The sequence below is a fragment of the Cervus elaphus genome, chromosome 27 (assembly GCF_910594005.1).
Source record: "Cervus elaphus chromosome 27, mCerEla1.1, whole genome shotgun sequence".
Lineage (NCBI taxonomy): Eukaryota > Metazoa > Chordata > Mammalia > Artiodactyla > Cervidae > Cervus > Cervus elaphus.
Genome location: NC_057841.1, coordinates 25,596,881 through 25,618,653, shown reverse-complemented (window position 1 = coordinate 25,618,653; position 21,773 = coordinate 25,596,881). Strand labels below are relative to the sequence as shown.

The following is a 21,773-nucleotide window of genomic DNA, read 5'->3' as shown; positions in this document are numbered from 1 at the left end:
ACATTATAAGATGGCAATATAAGATACGAGAAAACTACATGTTTGGAGAGAAATTAAAAGTTTGATTGGGGCATGTTAGGTTGAAGATGCCTAATGAATCACTGTTCCAAGCATCATTTATAAGCCTTTTTGCAGGGCCAGGGTTTCTGCTCTTTGATACTGATGACCCTCTAAGAAGACTGCCTGCACCATCCACCCTTGTGGTTGCAGCACCAGGCTGCAAGTGGAGGGAGCAACTGACTCCCCCTGGATCTCTGGCCCGCCACTCCCCCTGTGCTGCTGTGCTGTCTTGGATCCTGACTTCCCAGTGGCTGCTGCTGGAGGGGCTCAATGATACCATCTGGGAGTGTGGAGTTGATGTTCTACAGTGGAAACTGAGGGGAGCCTGAAGAAAAGTCATCTCCCTCCTCCTACCCCATGGTAAGATGACCTAGTTCATACCACAAGCACTCTGAAGATAGTGAAACTATGCAAACAGCTGTGCCTTGACTGTAGACACAGAGTAACACCCACTTGTACCTTTCTTTTTCCCTGGCTCACTACCCATTTACCTTCAGCCATCTGAGATTGCACCACCCCAATAAAGGAAAAGAATCCACCTGCCAATGCAGGAGACACAGGAGACCCAGGTTCCATCCCTGGGTCAGGAAGATCCCCTGGAAGAGGAAATGGCAACCCATTCCAGTATTCTTGCCTGGGAAATCCCATGGACAGAGGACCCTGGAAGACTACAGTCCAGGGGGTTGCAAAGAATCGGACACAACTGAGCATGCATGCATGCAATAAAGAATTAAAAATAAGGTCTCATTTTAGGCTCTGTTTTCTTGCGAACCCAGATTAAAGTAGGCATCAAAGTGGAGATATCTGGTAGGCAAAGGGATTTATGAACCTGTAATTCAGAGAAGAGGTCAAGGCTGGAATATAGATTTTGGAGTCCTGGGTACTAATTGTAAAGACCTAAGACCAGATGAGGAGAAGGCAATGGCACCCCACTCCAGTACTCTTGCCTGGGAAATCCCATGGACGGAGGAGCCTGGTAGGCTACAGTTCATGGGGTCTCGAGGAGTCGGACACGACTGAGCGACTTCACTTTCACTTTTCACTTTCATGCACTGTAGAAGGAAATGGCAACCCACTCTAGTATTCTTGCCTGGAGAATCCCAGGGACAGAGGAGCCTGGTGGGCTGCCGTCTATGGGGCTGCACAGAGTTGGACACGACTGTCTCGACTTAGCAGCAGCAAGACCAGATGAGATCCTAGGAAGTGAACATAGGTAGAAAGCCAAAGAGACTTGAATGCTGACCCCTCAGGCACTCGAACCCACTGAAGGCTAGAGTTGAGGAAATACCAGCATTGAGACTGAGAAGAAACATCCCACAAGGTAGAGAAAAACCAAGTGTGTTGTTCCTGAAGCCAAATGAAAATGTCAATTATGCAAAGTACTGCTGACAGCTCAAACAGTAAGTTAGTATTGGAACCAGCAATATGGAGTTTAGCAAACTTGATTACTACTCTTTATGTGGAGAATTAGCTTAATATTCAGTAATGTCACACCTCTCATTCCTGATATAATTTGCATCTTTTTTTTTTTTCTTGATCAATCTGGCTTAGAAGTTTATCTTGTTCTTTTTAAAAAATTGCTTTTGGTTTAAATAGAGTATATAAATTGATTTATTTTTGTTTTCTATTGCTTACCAATCTAGTTTTTCTTTTCTTCTCTTTACTTTGGGCTTATTCTGGTTTCTTAAAGTAGAAGCTAAAGTAATTAAATCGAGACTTTTTTCCTAATATATTTCATGGCTAAAAATTTACCTGTGAAAACTGTGTCCCAGAAATAACTTGTTGAAATATTTCTCCGTTCCTTTCTCCCCTCACCTTCGGGAACTCTAATTACCGTTATACATACTAGGCTGCTTGATATTGTTCTGCAGCCCTGTTCATTTTTTCTCAGTGTTTTCTTTTCCTTTTTTTTTCATTTTGAATGATTTTTGCTATGTCTTACCTATGGTAATTTTTTTTCTATTATGTTTAATCCACAATCCCTTCTGTGCTTTTTTTAAAAAAAAACCTGATATTGTAGCTTTCATCTCCAAAAGTTTGATTTGGTGGTTTTTCTTAATTTCATGTCACTACTGAGCATGTTTTATATTTCCATAGCTTCTTGATCATACAGAATACAGTTTAATAACTGTCTTGATGAGGTTGTCTAATTGTCACTTCTGGATCAATTTGAGTGGTTTTTCTTATTATGGTTGCCTTTTCCTGCTTCTTTGCATGACATGACTTACCCAATTTTTTATTGGATGCTAGTCATTGTGTATTGTATGCTGTTGGGTGCTAAGTATTTTTTTATATATATATATTCTTGAGCTTTGTTCTTGGATGTGTTTAAATTACTTAAACAGTTTTATCCTATTAGGTCTTGCTATTAAGTATCTTTCAGGCAGTGTTGTCTAGGGTTCATTTTTCTCCTATGGTGCTAAGACTACATTTTGGACCCAGAGTTTCTCAACCTCAGCACTACTGACATTTAAGGCCAGATGATTCATTATAGGATGTTTAGCAGCATCTCTGGCCTCCACCCACTAGATGCCAGTATAGGTTCATCTTCTCTGGCTGTGAAAACCAAAAACTGTCTCCAGAAATCACCAATTGCCTCCTGTGAGATTGGGGGGTGGCGGGTGGGGGACGGGGAAGGTGTGTGTGCACCAAAACTGCCCTCTTTTGAGAACCAGAGCTCTAACAGATATCCTGTTACTTTTAAGGGTTTCTGCTCTGCCTGATGGTACTATTCCTGGCCATTTGTGAGTTCCAGTGATTTCCCCCCCAATTCTTCTGGATGGTTCTTTCCTCCACCTCAGAGTTCCACTCAGCTGAATGATTGTGAAGGACCCTCTGCAGATCTCCAATGTTTAATTCTCCTCTTTGGTACTCTACCCTGCAAAAGCTAGTCCCTTGACCTCTCAGGGTCCCCTGCTCCCTCTTCTCATTGAGGGAGACTGCCAGGTTCTGTTAGAGTTCTGCCTCCCTGTGCTGTGGCCTGGAAGGCAGTGAAAGTTAAAAGTGTTAGTTGCTTAGTCATGTCCGACTCTTTGGGATCCCATGGACTGTCCATGGAATTCTCCAGGCAATATTGGAGTGGGTTGCATTCCCTTCTCAGGGGATCTTCCCAGGGGTCGAACCCAGGTCTCCTGCATTGCAGATTGTTTACCATCTGAGCCACCAGGGAAGCCCCAAATTTGCTTCATGTTTCCCATTTCAGGGATCTCCACTCCTGTCCTTTGCTTCTGATATGTTTTGTCTAATACTGTACTTGCTCAGGTTAGTCATCTTGGTCTGAAGGATTTTGTGATGATTTTTTGAAAGGATATTTGCATGCTAATTAAATTCAGAGAGGAAAAATTTATAATGCAAGAGGTAAGGATTACTGGAGTATGCCCGAGTAGGTTTGAGAGGGTAGCTTAGATCCAATGGAGAGGGCAGCCTCAGGTAGCACAGTTGATCCACAGTTAAGAGGAAAAGTGGCACTAAGATTAAGAAATCAAGATATGGACTTTGTTTACTGCTTTCTAGATTTTTCTTTCTGTTGTAAACATGGTATAATAGGTAGAGACAGGGACAGGTATACAGAGTGCATTTTTATAGGTGTAGACACAACATAAAATTGTTAATGGAATAATACTAGGATTGTGGACTCACGGGTGACTTTTGGAATGCTTTTTATTTCTAAGCTTTTCTCATGTAGCTATATATTAGTTTATATTAATAGTATATTATAGATTTACATAAAAGTATGTAGAGAAACTTTTATGAATTTAAAGAAACTAGTTGGGACACTTTATTCTAGTCTCAGCACCTACTCATTACACTCCTTTGCCCAAAATCTGAGTTTTCCATCTCATTCATAGTTCTCGCCAACGGCTAACCAAGTAACCATGATCTGGCCCTACTCTCCACCCTTAACTCCCTTCTCTGGTTCCACCCACTACATTCACCCCTGTTCACTCTGCTCCAGCCCCACTGGCCTTGCCTCTTGAACAAATCAGGCATTGCTCCTACATCAAATTCTTCACACTTGCTGTTCCCATGCCTAGAGTATTTTCCCCCTAGAGTCTCAGCGTGCTTCCTTACACTTACTTGTATCTTTTCTCAAACTTCACTATCAGTGAAGTCTTCCCTGTATGACCTGTCTAAATTGCAATCCATTTCCTGCTTGATGTTTTGTGGTCTCTTCTCTCCTAGTGTATTTTCTTCTTACCATTCATCACATGCTTTTTTTTCCCTACTGCCATCTGTGGTTCCAAAAGCAATAGATATAAACCCCAGGGCAGTCTTGGGCCTGAGCAACTTCAAATCCACAGGCCTGAAAAATTTAAAAAAGGACCCCAGAAAACCACATTGGGGGGAGGAGGGGGACATGGGAAGGGGTTCCAAGTCACATACAGGGGGTGCTTGAGAGGAACACCCTAAGAGTGATGGCTGGAGGTGGGTATAGACTCAGCAATGTAATCCCTAGTCTGGGTCCCAAGTTAATGAATCTGTAAGAAGAATGGGAAGAGAAATGTCAAGGACTTGACTGTGTGTCTTTTTTATCTATAGCCATTGCCAACACCAGTGTTCAGTTATTGTTGGAATTGAAAGTATACGTATGTGCTGTGTGGTGTAGACAAGAGTAGAGTAACAAATGGCAGAGCTGGACAGAGGCCAAATCATGGAAGGCCATGCTAATTTTATTAACTTATGTAGTGCATAAAGTATAAGTCTAGAATTTAAAATTACAAAGGTTTTCTACAAATTAGTAAGAAAATACAAATAACCTATATTAATCAGGACAGAAACCCAATTATTTTAAACAAGAAAGGGACTTTATTGGCTCACAAAACGTTAAAGTCCAGAGGTAGGGCAGGCTTTAGGCACAGCTGGATCTAGGGCCTCCAGAAAAATGACACCAGAACTTAGCTCTCATTCCTTTCTGCTAGCCTCTGAGTTTCCCCTCAGACTCATTCCACACAGTACAAATTTTCAGGCTTACACAGTCCTTAGTTCGTGGGATCTCTGTCGAGCGTTCCTTCCAAGAGTTCCAGCAGAAGTTCCGTTGAGGGCATTCTTTAGCCTGACTTGGGTTACATGCCCATTCTTTAATCACTGTGGCTAAGGAGGTGTGGGATTCAGGAAGGCCTGACCTGGTCATGTACTCACCTAAGCCACAGAGAATGGGTTCCCCACAATATTTATTCTGTTATCACAAGATGGGGAAAGAGATGCTGAACAGAAACAACATATATCCACACATAACTCAATAGAAAAGCAGGTGAAGGATACAAACTATCCATGATAAAACTATAAACGGCCAATAAATATATGAAAATAACCTCAACCTTGCCATTAATCAGGAAAATGTAAAATGATCCTTTTTCTCTTTTTTTGCCCATCAGATAAAAATTATCAAGTGCAGGTAAAGCTTTATGGGGAAATGAGCACTTTCCACAGTTGGTGAAAACAGAAAGTCATGAAGGCCTTTGGGACAGCTAAGGTGGGTCTACTATCAGATTGTTCTCTGATAGACAATCTGATAACAATCTGATAGACCCAACAACCTATGGTCTACTCCATTCTAAAAAAATACTCACACACATGCATACAGATATGAAAGAGATGTTTACTTTGGCAATGTAATAGCAAGAGAAAAAATAAGGGAACAGTTAAATAATGGTATTTTCATAGTATTGAATATTATTCAACCATTATGGAGATTTAAAGACCTTAGGATTGGTTTTTGAGACCAAAAAAAGCAAGCTGCAGAACAATACATATATATATCCTATTTATGTAAAAATGGCATTTATATGTATATGCATACTCACATGGGAATTATGGAAAGGAGATTAGATGAATGCATACTCAACTGTGGGCAGTGGAATGTGATAGGAAATGCTGGAGAAAAGGGTCTCTCTTCGCTTGTATATAAAAGTTTTGTACACTGAGATGGTAGTCATTTATATTTTCATAATTAAAAATGGGAAAATGCAATTCACAATTTGAAATGCAAATCACAAATACAAGCATAAAAAGATAATTCTCCTTATTAACAAAAAAAGAGCAAACACATTGAAGGATTCAGGGTTGGTGGAGTGTAGGCAAAGAGGCACTCTAACTAGTGATGGAGCTGCAAAGTGGTACAATCTTTTCTCATGGTATTTCTCCAAATGTTAAATATGTACATTTCCTGACCCAATAAATCCGCTTCTGGCTATTTACGCTACAGAAATACCCACACAGGCAGCAAAATATATATGGATGTTAACTCTACCTTTATTTGTAATTTAAAAAAAAATTGGAACTAACGAAATTACCTACCAACAGGGGTTGTCTAATAAGTTACAGCATATTTTTTTAGGCTGCGCTGTGTGGCATGTGGGATCTTAGTTCCCCAATCAGGGATCGAACTTGTGCCCCCTGCATTGGGAGTGCCGAGTCTTAACCACTGGACTGCCTGGGAAGTCCCAGTTATAGCGTATTGATGCAATGGGTTAGTATGTAGCCATAAAAAAATGAAAGTCTATATCCAAGTGGGAGGGAGAGGAGGCAATTTTCAGTGCAGTACATGTAAAATGGGGGTATGTACCTACCTCATATGGTCGGTGTGGGGATTAAGAGTTAATCCATGGTAAAGCGCTTCCAACAGTGTCTGTGTACAGTGACAAGTGTCAGCTATTAACACGTTTTTGCTTAATTATGTATATGCCTAAGTCTGGAAGAAGAGCAAACCAAATAATTATTACTTCTCAATTTAGACCATAAAAAGAAATGTCTGTTTTCATTTTGTATTTCTGAACTGTAGAAAAGCCAAACAAGTATGTTTTAATAGCCTTTATATTTGTTAACCATAAGATAAAAGCATAAAATTTACCAATCAAGGTTTAATAGCCATCATTCATTGCATTGTGAAAAAAAATATATCCCTGGAGTTCACAGAACTAGATTTGAGTTTTAGCTCTAACTGGCCACATGCAAGTCACACGATCTCTAAATCTTGCTTTCCTAGTCTACAAATCTAAGGGAGATGGGTAGTGTCTAACCCAATGACTGGCATGCAGATTATTTCAGTACATAGAACCCTCCCTGCAACTTACACAAATGTGACAGACCTACTGCTAAATGATCAAGCGCCAACTGGGTGTGAATGTGGAGAGTTCAACCTCCAAGAAAATCAAAAGAAAATTTCGCAGTAATGAGCAAGTGCTCAGTGGCTATTGGACATGCATAAGCAGTCTGCTTGCCGTTAATAATGACTGCTCATTTGCTAACCGAACAGATGCCACTGCTTGGCAATGCTAGATCACCACTTCATCAAAGGCTGGGCACCCCCCAGAATTGCCAACTATGATCATCCAAGTGGACATAAATGAAATCACAAAGCACTGAATAGATAATCAGAGATGGGGAGTACACAGACAATCATTTCCTTTTAATGTGTATCATCACCCAGTTTTCTGGGGTCCAGTCCATTTCCCCCCCAGAGCCTTGCCTTAGTCTCAGAATCCTCCTTAAACAACACACAGGAATCAGAGATGACAAGACAAACTCACATTTGCCAACTCTTCATACTTTTTTCTAAGTCCTCACATTACACCAAACATCTTTGGCATTTATGACAAATGTACAGAGAAGCTTCTCTGTATACAGGAAAAGCAGAAGATCTAAAAAACCATGAAACTCTAGCCACCGAGAGGTTACTCCATTCTTACCTACTCTGATATAAGAATTCTGTCATCCAAGCAGTATTCCAAATATGCCACTTCAGAACCTACTTGGAAAGAAGCCAGTTATAAATAAATCAATCAACCCAAGACCGTTTTATCTTAAAGCGGAGGAATTCATAGCTTTATTGGACACTGACTTGTTTCCTCTCAGCCACAAAGAGAAAAAGACCCAAACAAAAGTCCCTACATATTCTTGTATAACTTAAAATACATTATATCATTACTACATATTTATACTTCAATAAATCTTAATCTATAAAGCACATTTCTTATAATTAATTGTTATCAAAAAATCTATAAACAAGCTCCATTCTGCCTCACTTCTCCGCCAGCTAACCTTGCATTTATTACTCTGCTTTTTAACAGGTTCATGCAAATCGCACCTTCCATTTTTTAATTTGATCCAAGCACCAGATGTAACCCAAAACTGCAAATACGTAGTATTTTTATTCACATGGGTCATTTTCCACACAATTATACCCACTATAAAAAAGCCTTTTCTCATATTCTATATATTTTAACTTCCAGAGTTTTCCACTAAACAGAACCACAGTATTTGGGATTCTCAACCAAGGAGTATATAATCCTACTACTACAATGTTATTACTTTTATACATTTTTTAAAAACTGTGTTAAGACTTAAAATTAAAGAAAAAAGCTCCACCAACTCTGACAATTAATAAACTAGTTGTTAATAGCCTAGTTCTTTTTTAAATAGAACAATCCATTCAACCTAATATGTTAAGCACAACCTCAGTACTACTAGAGATTGATTAGGTTTTTTTTTTTAATAAAAGACCCATAAACTTCCAAACTGTGATAGTTATCTTGGACTCACCTCTGAAGACTGCTGACGAGCTGGCTAGCTCTTTGAGCTGAGTCTTCCTTTCCCCAATACAACACCCTGGTAAGAGAACTATGGCTCTAGGAATCTCAGAGGTGACCCCCCACCCCAGGACTGCTTAGACTGGGGGAGAGGGGGGAGAGGCTAACTCACAGGAAACAGCTTTATACCAACCCCCAGTGATTTACAGTGGAAGAATACCTACCTACCCATGGCAGGGTTACAGTACCTAGCACAGTGCCTTGTCGGTAGAAAATTTAATAAACGCATGGCTGCTCTGTTAGCTTGGTGTTCAACCCTTTTGTACCAAAAGAGTAAAATAAAAAACCTGATACCTTGTTCCCCACCTGTCAGGGATTCTCCTGTCCTCTACAAAAATGGAAGAAAAATAACAATGACTTAGATCTTCAAGTCTTTTGTTTTCTAAAAGCCAAGACAGACCATTACTCTTGTTTACATTTGCCCTTCAACACTGCCATTCACTACAGATCCTCCCCTAGTGTTATAATTTCTACTTTCATTGCTTTACAACTGTTTGTTTAGACTGTTCACTTTCTAATGACACAGGAGAGGACATTATTTTCATGAGTGGGTTGCTTCTCAATTACAGGTAGGATGAGATATTTTTGAGTTTTCCAGCAGGCAGATAATTATACCTAGAATAAATTCTTGATACACTTCAATTCTTGGGTCAAAGTATTTGTCAGTCTTCCCCAATCTGGGTGTCCCGTTCACTTTTTCATGTTTTATCAACCGTCACTTCTTATCTGAGTTTTAAGGCTTATTTCACTCTGGTTTTTGGTCACCTTTTATCTTCTATTTTCAAAAATGCATATTCAAATTAGGTAAAAGGAAACAGGTAAATTTGGAAAAAGTGGTTTCCGTTTTCAGATTTTGTAATTCCTGTTGCTTTTCAATGTAGAAGGGAATGTATCCTTGCAAAGAACATTTCGATGACCAACACAAATAATATATCGGTCTAAGAAGCAAACTTTGTAACAAAGGGACAAAGATCAGGTAGTTCATCATTAGGAAAAATAATAAGAAATATCACATGGAAGATTAGGCATTAACACCTGAATAAAGTTTAAAATTTCAGTTTCTAGGCAGGTATGACACCATTCCTTTTAAGATAATAATAGTGGGTGAAGATTTTCTACACTTCCCAGTGGATTTTCTAACAGTCTATAGGAAAACTATGTCATTTCATGTTTTTAATTTTGTCTTCATTTCAGAAGAAAAAGACCTGAGTGCTGACTTTTTTTTTTTAATTTCTTAAACTTTCACAACATTGAGAAGTTTTTCTGCATTGTGTCTTCGCTGATGTCTAAAGAGATTTGAGCTCTGACTATAGGATTTCCCACACTGAACGCATTCATAAGGTTTCTCCCCAGTATGGATTCTCTGGTGATTGATAAGCCCAGAATTCTGGCTAAAGGCTTTTCCACATTCAAGACATTTGTAAGGTTTTTCTCCAGTGTGGACTCTCTGGTGCTGCACGAGGATGGAACTCCTGCTGAATGCTTTCCCACACTCAACACATCCATAGGGTTTCTCCCCACTGTGGATTCTCTGATGAAGAATAAGGGCTGAGCCCTGACTGAAGTGTTTCCCACATTCGTCACATATATGCTGTTTCTTTCGGGAGGGATTTCTCTTTCTTTCAAACCTGCCCTTAGGGAAACAGGTTTCTCCATATTTAAAGATTTGAGGAACACCTATATTGAGAGTGCCGGGAACTTCATGAGATTCTCCTGCTGAAGGAATCTCCTGCTTTGGAGCTAGAGCTCCATTTTCAGTCCTAGCATCATCATCTGAAATAAACAGAAAATGTAAATATCACTCACTTCCTATTTGGGAGGACAGACAACTGAAGAAAAAAAAAAGTTAAAAAAAAAATGAACTTGAAGTAAATAGCTTGTATATGTCTATAAACAGCACTATGAAACTGGTGATGATACTACTGCCTAGTCTCAAAAAAGAAAAATAGGAAAACAACTGATTATGAGGTTAATGAGGTGAGAGCATGAGAACATATGCGGAATTAAAAGGCTGTATCCTAGTGAGTAGTAGCACAGGGAGTGGGTTACATAATGGTGGTCAAAAATCAAAGGGTGGAAAAACTGCAGATGTTTCAGAGAGTCTAAGTTTGTTAGGAGACACAGAGATGCAGCTAAGGTCAGGAGAAAAATAAATCAAAATTTGCCATCAGGAAATCACATTGTTTTGCTTTGAAAAAGGGAGAGATTACATCAAAATACAAAATGTAAGTAACCAATCTGTCAGACAGTGATTTTTCTAAAATGAGCAAGGTAAGGCAGGTCAAAGCCAAGATTAGACTACAAGGAGAATATAGCAGTCCTGACAAGAAGCAGCTGAAGGTAAGCTGGGAGCATCCTGTGTTAACTTGGGACATGACACTTAGAAATTCAAGGCTCTTTTAATGACTGAAGTTTTCCTGTAAAAGCAACTTGCTGTATTTGGTATTTGTCATGGTATTTAGACAAGCTATGACTTCTAGGCCTGTTAGATGTGCACAGTGAAAGAAGAGCCTGAGTTACGAATTACCAACATGAGGTACCATCATCTACCTGTAGGCAGGAGTGGTATGAACAAGTCTCATATAAGACCTTCCTGAAACTTTAAGCTTTGATGAATAAACAGTTACTAAAGGGTGAGCAGAAGCACTCAAGAAACTTGTACATAGTGAGAAAGTCTGTAACAAATGATTAAGAAAGAGACAGGTAGAAAAGGCTGACTAAGAGACACTGAAGAGTCAGAGGAGATTAGTGAGGTCTGGAGACTTGAATAACAGAGAAGTGAGTGTGAAGGTAACAAATGGCACAGAAAGAATTGAGTTCCCAAGTGTGGTAAAGACCAGAATGCTAAAATGAGGCGAGAATTATTCTATTCTACAGTTTAAAGAGGCAAGAATTAAGTCTATTCTACAGTTCAGGCAAGGGAGAAGTTTGCCACCCAGGAAGATGCCACCTCCAACAACCAAAGATACTGGTTCTCAAACTTTACTGCACAGAAGAACACCCCATAATTCAGAGGGGCAGCCTACTCAGAACTCATCTGGCTCACATTACCATTACCTTCAACTACCTCAAGAAATGATGCCCAAAGCAGTTGCAAACACAATTTCATTTTAATTCATATAAATATGAACAAGAAACCTAGCAGTTTTAGGAATATACAGGATTGTATCAAAGTAAGTATGTGGCATTAACTGCCACAAAGTAATGTGGCATTAACTGCCAAGATGCTGGGAAAGAATGGTGTTAGTGAATAATCTTTCCATTTAATTTTTCTGTACTTATGTTGAAGAAAAAACAAAAAAGCTGAAATTCAAAAAGATTTTGGTGATAACAAACAAAAAAACTAGATTTGAAGAGGAAAGCTTATTATACCAGGGGGACTAGGTAGGAGACTGGAAGGATGTAAAACAGGTGGCAAATAAGCAATACATAGGAACCTGGTCTACGGGTGGGTTATGGCTCAGAGTAAGTCAAATGCCCACCAGAAATGGGCAGGCCTTCAAAGAAAGACATAAAAGCAAAGAAAAGGTTGATGATGTTATGTTGAAGAATAAAAGACCCAAGGTCAGCAAACCAATTTTTATCACATAAGAACAGAAAACCTACAATGTGTCTATGTCTAAGCAATCAGGTGAAGGTGATTATTCCCCCTCCCTGCTCCCAGTAAAAATAAGCATAGAGTTCTGGACAAAAGGTCCACACTCTCACTCTCCAGCCCACAAGAGTTCCAGTCCTCACCACAGTGCCTTAGGGAATGGAGCTCCCAGGATGCCCACTTGAGCTGGTTTTCCACAGCATCAAGCTCAGAACTCGGTAATCCCTGAGCTTCTTCTTGAGATACTATCTCCTCCACTAACACTTCCCGTTTTCGTCGACGAAGAGAAACCTGGAAATGACAGGAATTGGTTCAGTTGAGAAGGAATTTGATGAGAATCAAAACTAAAACACACACCAAAGAAATCATACAAAACATATGCTGCAGAGGCCCAGAGGGCAAAGCAGCATAAATAATGAAGGGGGGAAGGGGAAGCATAAACATAATTCTAACTTAGTTGAGTGGAACTAATTCAGGAGCCGTGAATACTGCTATGCCAGTGCTCCTAACACAGGAAACTTACTGGCTGTCCAGGGTCATCTAGTTCACTCTCTAAATCCTCCAGGACCGTCACTGCCTCCTCTCCATTCTCTGGATGATGCTCTCGAACCCAAGTCTGTAGCTCCTTGGGGAGGATGGCAACAAACTGCTCCAGTACAACCAGCTCCAAGATTTGTTCTTTTGTGTGTGTCTCTGGCCTGAGCCACAGACGGCAAAGTTCTCGAAGCTGGCTCACAGCTTCCCGCGGCCCAGGTGAATCCTGGTATCCAAATTGCCTGAATCTCTGGCGGAAAACCTCCGGGTCAGGAAGATGGTTCCAGGGGATACTCGACCCCTCTTCACCATCAGGATCCTCCTCCAGCTTCACTCTTAGTATTTTTTCCTCTTCATCTGGAGTTGGGATGATAAGTATTGAATCCTCTTCCACTGACTGTGCAGACATCCTGATTTATAATACTTCAAGGAAAGACAATCAAGGCAAGATACCTTAGGGAAATACCCAATTTTCTTCACAGGCACTCCTGAGGCACAAGAAATGAAAAATATATAAGTGACTAAATATTCTAAGAACCTGGACACAGACTGATTAAAGGAAATAAAAATGTATTCTTCTACTAGATTAAAAATTCCAATCAACAACCTGAACCAGAAGTTGGCAAACTACAGCTCATGGCAAAATCTGGCCTGCTGCCCATTTTTGTACAATGCGTATACTAAGAATAGTTTTCACACTTGTACATGGTTGGAAAAAAAATCAAAAGAACACTCCATGACATGTGAAAGTGACATGAAATTAAACCATCTGTCTCCATAAATAATTTCATTCATTTGTTCACATTACAATAGCAGAGTTGAGCAGTTGCAATAGGCACTATAGGGCATGAGAAACCTAATATTTACCCTGGTCCTTCAGAGAGAAAGTTTGCCAAAGTATGATCAACAAAACCTATTTCAACAATCAAAAGGATCTAAGTTAAGAACCAGCCCTTCTCAGTGTTACCTAAATGCATCTGACCCTTGAACACATTATCTACAATTCAGTACTGGTGTTCTTGACACACTTAGGTCATCTCAAAAGCAGGGACTGCTTTTTTATTATCTGTTTAAAAAAATTTTTTTTCACAAAACGTTTAAGGGTTATTTTTTAAATGTTTAAGAACTCCTATGACTTAAAATATACGTTAAAAAAAATCACTTGCTCAGGAACAGATTAAATAATGTTGGAAAAAAGTAACCACTATGTGCCATAAAAGTTAATTATTTTTCAGTTACCCTCCACACCATAAACACCTTTAAATTAGGAACGACAGGCATTATTAAGCAAATTCTAGGGGAAAAAAGTACTCTCATAACACCTTTGTGGTGCAGATTCTTCCGCTGACACTGAATGACTCACAATCTCCCCAGCTACTACCTTCATGGAAACCTTGTGCCATTTCTGATCCTTTCCTTGGTATTTGCACAGTCATCCCATGCCATTGTCTACAACACGCGTTAAGAATGAGCCACGCAGCTGCTCAAAGTACCCATTCAGGCCCCAGAATATGAAAGCTAATTTCCAAAAACTTCCTGTAACCCTACCAAAAACAGGAATCAGAAAAGATCTTATCAGGTAACATACACACAAGTTTAATTAAATACTCTGTGGAGTGTGGCGGCTTTATAAACATGTAGCTTTGGCCTATAGATCTGTTTCTATTCCAAGACCCTACCTTTCTACGGCTCAAGCATTCTATAGAAAAGAAATTTCTCTTCCTTTTACGTTCTCAAACAGCACCCTGGCGGTGGGATGTGAGGAGGTGCGGGGAGCCCAGGCCCGCGGTCCCGACCGTCTTTGCGCGGAGAGCCCGGTCCCTGGTGACCTCCCCACGCACTCCAGCAGAGTGCTGCTGGGAACCGCGCTCCCCCCCCCCAACGACGTCAGCCCCTCTTCCCCGCACTTGGGGCGGCGGCTTTCCTCAGACCGAATGCCACCCGGCCACAACGGCGAACGAGCCCCAGCACTTCCGCCCGCGGCCGGCTGAACTACAAGTCCCAGCAGGCCCACGCGAGGCCCGCCCACTCCCACCTCCGCCCGAAAAGAATCCCAGAACTCTCCGCGAGATGCCTGGGCCTCGAAATAGAACAAAACCGGCCGATGGGGGAGGGGAATCGGGGGTCGCGAAGGACACAGGGGATGGAGGACTCTTCGAGGGTGCTGAAAGCCCGATCTGGCTTTCTGTCTTCCCTTGCCCGTCCCACAACTGCCGGGCACGGAGACCGCGGCCTGTCCCTCGCGCCACTGGAAGAAGCCGAGGAAGGTTCCCGTCAGGCTTCTTCGCTGACTCTTGCCAAGCAGTCTGCAGCCCCCAGGCCAGCGTCCCCCTCACACCCTTCCCCCTACTCGCACAAACCTCGGGCTCGGGCACCACAGCCGCTTCGCTGTCCTCGGCCGACGCAGAAACGCCGCTCAGAAGCCGTTTCCCAGCAGCCCCCGGCGCGGACTGCTTCCGGTCTGTGGGCCCCAGGAGGCGGGGGGAGGCGAAGCCCCACGTTGCCATGGAGATGTGCTCCGGGCCGGGGGAAGGGCTGTCCAACGACAATGACTGCTTTGAGGCTGCGCTTGGCCTCGCGCCTTCCTCCCCCGGTATCCCAGCCTTCTGGGTTCCGCTTGAAAGACTAGGAAAAGAAAGAATTCTGCCACTAAGACAGTCTTTACGGTTTCATAAGCCTTTTCACATGCGTTATCTCATGTGATCTTCACAGTAGTTCTCTGAAAGAAGTATTATGAATATTTATGAATGTTAATTACTTTGTACCAGGCACTGTCACCGTGCTTTACATGAAATTTCATTTTCACAACAACGCTGAGATAGTAAGAACTTTTGTTATTCCCATTTCACAGCTGAGATCATTGAGGCACAAGTAAATAGCTTGCCGAGTGCTCATAACTGGTAAGTGGGAAGCAAGATTTGAAACCAAGGCATGACTCTCCCCTTTGCCTCCTACTTGCTATGCCATACAACTTTACTATGACCAGTGTACTTGTCAGGGAAACAAGATGAGACTCTTAACCAAGAGCTTTGGCAGTGAGCTCACATTGAATTTGCAGAATGCGTGGTCATTTTCTGACTTGAGGCTTGACAGTTTGTATTACAAAGCGGCTGCCAAAGTGATCGTTTAAAACCAGAACTCAGACAGCTTCATTCCCCTGTTTAAAGACATCTGACGGATCCCTAACTGCCTTACTCCTGCTTGTGCTCGGTCGCGCAGTTGTGGCCTCCTCTTTGCCGCCCTATGGAGTGTATCCTGCCAAGCTGCTCTGTCCTTGGGATTTTTCAGGTAAGAATACTGGAGTGGGCTGCCATTTCCTCCTCCAGAGGAATCTTCCCCTACTGCCTTAATTATGACATAAAAATTCCTTACATTTTCCTGTAAGGCCCCACTAGTCTGTTCCCTGCCCCCACCCGCACTCTCCAACTCTGTAGGCTCATTGTGCTCTGGATCCTCAGCCTTCCTGACCACCTTTCCTCCTGGAAGCCTCCCCACTCTCATAGCGCTGGGTAGAAGTGATCTCATTTATTCACTTCTCTATTTTTTTTTGTTTGTTTTGTTTTTGTCCATAAGACCCATAGAGGCAGAGACCGTGCCTGTCTTATTCACCACAGTATCTCCACATAGGATACGGACAGCCTGGTACATGGTTGTTGGTCAGTTGCCAAGTTGGGTCTGGCTGTGACCCCATGAACGGCAGCATGCCTGGCTCCTCTGTCCTTCACTCTTTCCTGGAGTTTGCTCAAATTCCTGCCCATTGAGTCGGTGACACCATCCAACCATCTCATCCTCTGCCACCCCCTTCTCCTTTTGCCTTCAATCTTTCCCAGCGTCATGGTCTTTTCCACTGAGTTGGCTCTTCGAATCAGGTGGCCAAAGTATTGGAGTTCTAGCTTAGCGTCAATCCTTCCAAAGGATATTCAGAGTTGATTTCCTTTAGGATTGACTAGAGAACTCGGTAAATATTTGTTGAATAAATGAATAAAGTGTGGGCTGCTCAGATTGCTGCTTTTGCTAGGTCACGTGGCAGGCCTCAGAAACCACAAAGAAAGAGCCCTGTTGTTTAAGGTCTGTGTTAGAAGTGCAGGTCCAGCCTTTCAGAAGCATTCCAATATTCTCAGGCTTCAGCTTTCTGCCTCTTCGGGAAAGTTCCCTTTGCAAAGAGCCCTCAGTCTGCTGGATTGGTGAATGAGAAAGCTCGCAAGTTAGCAGCTGATGGTATAGCACTCCACTACTCTCTAACTGGAGCTTTGCCCCCCCAAAACCCCTGCTACTTCTGATGACTCATCTCTCTTCATTTAGGGGGTTTCTGAAATCTTTACTTTTTTCTTTCCTACTTGGCTATTGCCACCAACCTACTTGGCTGCTCTTCCCAACTGTTCTCTCTTTGGTGACTCTAAAAGCTAGCTCATGTTATTTTTCAGAGACAAACCAAAATTTAATTTCTCAAGGTTCATGCTGTGTGCTTTAGCAGAATTTGATGGAGGATCTTGTATATACATTTATAATAGATAAAAAATAAACCAGAATGAAAATCCTTTTTCTTTCTTTTTAAAAGCAAGCCATGTACCAAGTTTTTTGGTCCAAATTGTATAGGATAATTTAAATTGCGTTCTGTTAACCAATATGAGTGTGTTTCTGTAAGTATGCTTGTATGCGTGCTAAGTCGCTTCAGTCTTGTCCAACTTTTTGTGACCCTGTGGACCACAGCCCACCAGGCTCCTCTGCCCATGAAATTTTCCAGGCAAGAATCCTGGAGTGGGTTGCCATGCCCTCCTCCAGGGGATCTTCCCGATCCAGGATTGAACCTGCATCTCTTATGTCACCTGCACTGGCAGGTGGGTTTTTTGTAAGTATAGCTATGTCGAAATAAAGTTTTAAAAAGCAATAAATAAATAAAAGGTAGCTCAAGACATTTTTGTTTTATTTTGTCTTGCTTTAAGTGTTTTTACATCTAATTAATGCTGGAAAACTAAAAACATACACATCAAACAGAAGTACTTGGGCAGATTAAAAATGTTAAAATTTAATAAAACCCTTTGCCTGGGATTCATTCTATCATTCCTAATTCTTTCTGAGAGAGTAAATAAAATCACAATGAGTTTTTCTTCTCTACTCTTTTGAGAGCAGGGACTATAAACCTCGGTTTTGAAACCCCATCCTCTGAGTCCCAGGTTTGATTCCTCAGTCAGGAAGATCCCCTGGAGAAGGAAATGGCTACGCACTCTAGTATTCTTGCCTGGAGAATTCCACAGAGAGAGGAGCCTAGTGGGCTACAGTCCATGGGGTCACAAAGTGTCAGACACAACTGATTGACTAATACTTTCACTTTCGATGGAAACAGTGACATACTTTCTTGGGCTCTAAAATCACTGCAGATGGTGACTACAGCCATGAAATTAAAAGACGCTTGCTCCTTAGAAGAAAAGCTATGACCAAGCTAGACAGCATGTTAAAAAGCAGAGACATTCCTTTGCTGACAAAGGTCCGTCTAGTTAAAGCTATAGTTTTTCCATAGTCATATATGGATGTGAGAGTTGGACCATAAAGAAAGCTGAGCATCGAAGAATTGATGCTTTTGAACTGTGGTGTTAGAGAAGACTCTTGAAAGTCCCCTGGACTGTAAGGAGGTCAAACCAGTCAATCCTAAAGGAAATCAGGCCTGAGTATTCATTGGAAGGACTGATGCTGAAGCTGAAACTCCAATACTTTGGCCACCTGATATGAAGAACTGACTCACTGGAAAAGACCTTGATGCTAGGAAAAATTGAAGACAGGAGGAGAAGGGGATGACAGAGGATGAGGTGGTTGGATGGCATCACTGACTCAATAGACATGAATTTGAGCAAGCTCTGGGAGTTGGTGATGGACAGGGAGGCCTGGCGTGCTGCAGTCCATGGGGTCGCATAGAGTCAGACATGACTGAGCAGCTGAACTGAACTGAGTAGCAACAACACTATGCTCAGCCATAGGTAATAAGTTGTGATTGAGCTAAGCCATTCATGACTTATCTGTTTCCCTTTGCCATGAACTCACTCTGCCTAGCTAGAGATGGTCATATGATTCAGTTCATGGTCAATGAGATAACAAGGGAAAGTAGTCTCATTTATATCTCAATGAGATGGAAGTGTCTTTCAAGAAATTTATCTAACTCATATAAGCTGTCAGATGTCTTAGCATAAAGTTGTTCATAATATTCCCTTAATATACTGTCTATAGGATCAGTAGTGATGTCCCCTTTTTCATTCCTGACATTGGTAGTCTTGTTTATTTTTCTGCATATGTGTTGCTTGAAATTTATCAATTTTATTAATCTTTCAAGGAAACAACTTTTGGCTTTGTTTATTTGCTCTATTGTTTTTTATTTCATGGGGTTCTTCTCTTTTTAAAATAAGTTAATAGACAGTAAAATTAGTTCTGCTTTTAGCAGATAGCTCTAGGAGTTTTAATACATGTATAAATTATGAAGCTATCACCAAAATCATAATATAGGATAGTTCTATCATTCCACAAATGTCTCTCAAGATGTACTTACAAATTTTCTACTCCATAACCCATGACAACCACTGGTTTGCATGTATGAATGCTAAGTTGACTCAGTCATGTTTGACTCTTTGTGACCCTATGGACTGTAGCCCACCAGGCTCCTCTATCCATAGGGTTCTCCAGGCAAGAATACTGGAGTGGGTTGCCATGCCGTCCTCCAGAACCACTGGTTTATTATCCATCAAAATAGTTTTGACTTTTACACAGTGTAATATAAATGGAATCATAAAGTTAACCTTTTACGTAACTTTCATTAAGTATATTAACTTTGAGATTCATCTATGTTGTTGTTACATGTCTCAACTGTTCATTTCATTTTATTGCTGCCTATTGCTAAGTAGGATTTTACTGTAGGTATCGTTTGTGTATCCAGTTAGCATTGAAGGACTTTTGGGTTAATTCCAGATTTGGGCAATTTTAAATAGAGTTTCCCTGGTAGCTCAGATGGTAAAGAATCTGCCTGCAAGGCAGGAGACCTGGCTTTGATCCCTGGGTCAGGAAGATCCCCTGGAGAAGGGAATGGCTACCCACTCCAATATTCTTGCCTGGAGAATTCCATAGACAGAGGAGCCTGGGGTTGCATGGGGTTACAGTCCATGGAGTTGCAAAAAAGTTGGATACGACTGAGTGACTAACACAAGTGCACACTATAAATATTAATGGACAGGCTTTGTGATCATAAGTTTTTATCTCTCTGGAGTAAATATCTAGAAGTGGAATCGCTGGGTCATATAATTTTATGGACTGAAAGTTTGTGCCCACTTCCCAAACTCACTAGCTGAGGCCCTAACTCACAGTGTAATACTATTTGAAGCTGGGCACTTTGGGAGGTAATTAAGTTTATATACGGTCATGAGAGTGGGATTCGTTCCCTTATAAAAGAGACACACAGAGCTGCTTCCTCTCTTTCTCTACCGTGTGAGGACAAGGGATAACGATGGCCATCTGCAAGCCAGGAAGAGAGCCCCCCACCTGGGAACCAAATTCAGTTCAGTTCAGTCTCTCAGTCATGTTCGGCTCTTTGCAACCCCATAGACTGCAGCATGCCAGGCCTCCCTTGTCCATCACCAACTCCTGGAGCTTGCTCAAACTAATGTCCATCAAGTTGGTGATGCCATCCAACTATCTCATCCTCTGTCATCCCCTTCTCCTCCTGCCTTCAGTCATTCCCAGCATCAGGGGCTTTTCCAATGAGTCAGTTCTTTGCATCAGGTAGCCAAAGTATTGGAGTTTCAGCTTCAACATCAGTCCTTCAAATTAATATTAAGGACTGATTTCCTTTAGGATGGACTGGTTGGATCTCCTTACAGTCCGGGGGACTCTCAAGAGTCTTCTCCAACACCTCAGTTTAAAAGCATCAATTCTTCAGCACTTAGCTTTCTTTATAGTCCAACTCTCACATCCATACATGACTACTGGAAAAACCATAGCTTTGACTAGGTGGACCTTTGTCGGCAAAGGAATGTCTCTGCTTTTTAATGTGCTGTCTAGGTTTGTCATAGCTTTTCTTCCAAGGAGCAGGCATCTTTTAATTTCATGGCTGCAGTCACCATCTGCAGTGATTTTGGAGCCTAAGATAATGAAGTCTGTCACTGTTTTCATTGTTTTTCCATCCATTTGCCATGAAGTGATGGGACCAGATTCTATGATTTTAGTTTTCTGAATGTTGAGTTTTAAGCCAACTTTTTCACTCTCCTCTTTCACTTTCATCAGGAGGCTCTTTAGTTCCTCTTCACTTTCTACCATAAGGGTGGTATCTTCTGCATATCTGAGGTTATTGATATTTCTCCCATCAACCTTGATCCCGGCTTGTGCCTCATCCGGCCTGGCATTTTGCATGATGTACTCTGCATATAAGTTAAATAAGCAGGGTGACAGGGAACCAAATTAGCTGACACCTTTACCTTGGACTTTCCAAATTTCAGAACTGTAAGAACAAATTTGTTATTTAAGCCACGACTGTATGATATTTTGTTATAGCAGCTGGAGCTAATATATATGATTTTTTTAGTTTGAATAAACTGAATTTTTTAAATTAAAAGAAATATTGAGCTAAAACCAACATTTGGTACATAAAGAATGAATCTGGGAAATCATGATTGAAAATTCTATCTCTCTATATTCTTTTAATAGAGTGTTTGACAGAGGAAAATGTCTAATTTTGATGAACTCCAATTTATCCATTTTAAAATTTTATTCCTTCTGAGTGAGTTTGTTTCCCAGAAAGCATGGCTATAACATCACTAAAATGTTCTTCCATAAAATTGGATTAATATATTGGGTTGGCAAAAATGTTCATTTAGGCTTTTCTCTTACAGCTTATGAAAAAACCTGAATGAACTTATTCAACAATCTAATATTTTTTAAATCAACAGTAGTAAGAATGTAGGAAGATAACATATTTTTAAAAAGGTTCTATAAATTGTAAAGACCTCAATAAATGTTAGAGG

General features: G+C 41.1%; 1 protein-coding gene across 2 annotated transcripts; it reads right to left on the bottom strand.

The window, feature by feature from the left end:
* Window positions 1-4,843: 4,843 nt before the first annotated feature.
* Window positions 4,844-15,243, bottom strand: ZNF24 (zinc finger protein 24). 2 transcript variants are annotated; one of them, XM_043889438.1, is made up of 4 exons: window positions 15,138-15,243; window positions 12,767-13,265; window positions 12,387-12,534; window positions 4,844-10,421 (listed from the first exon to the last, which is right to left on the bottom strand). In XM_043889438.1, the coding sequence occupies exons 2-4, from the start codon at window positions 13,184-13,186 to the stop codon at window positions 9,883-9,885; spliced, it is 1,107 nt and encodes a 368-aa protein (XP_043745373.1). In that variant the 5' UTR covers window positions 13,187-13,265; window positions 15,138-15,243; the 3' UTR covers window positions 4,844-9,882. The 2 variants fall into 2 exon arrangements, with proteins under 2 accessions (XP_043745373.1, XP_043745375.1); XM_043889440.1 differs by lacking the exon at window positions 15,138-15,243 and adding an exon at window positions 14,457-14,574.
* Window positions 15,244-21,773: the final 6,530 nt, after the last annotated feature.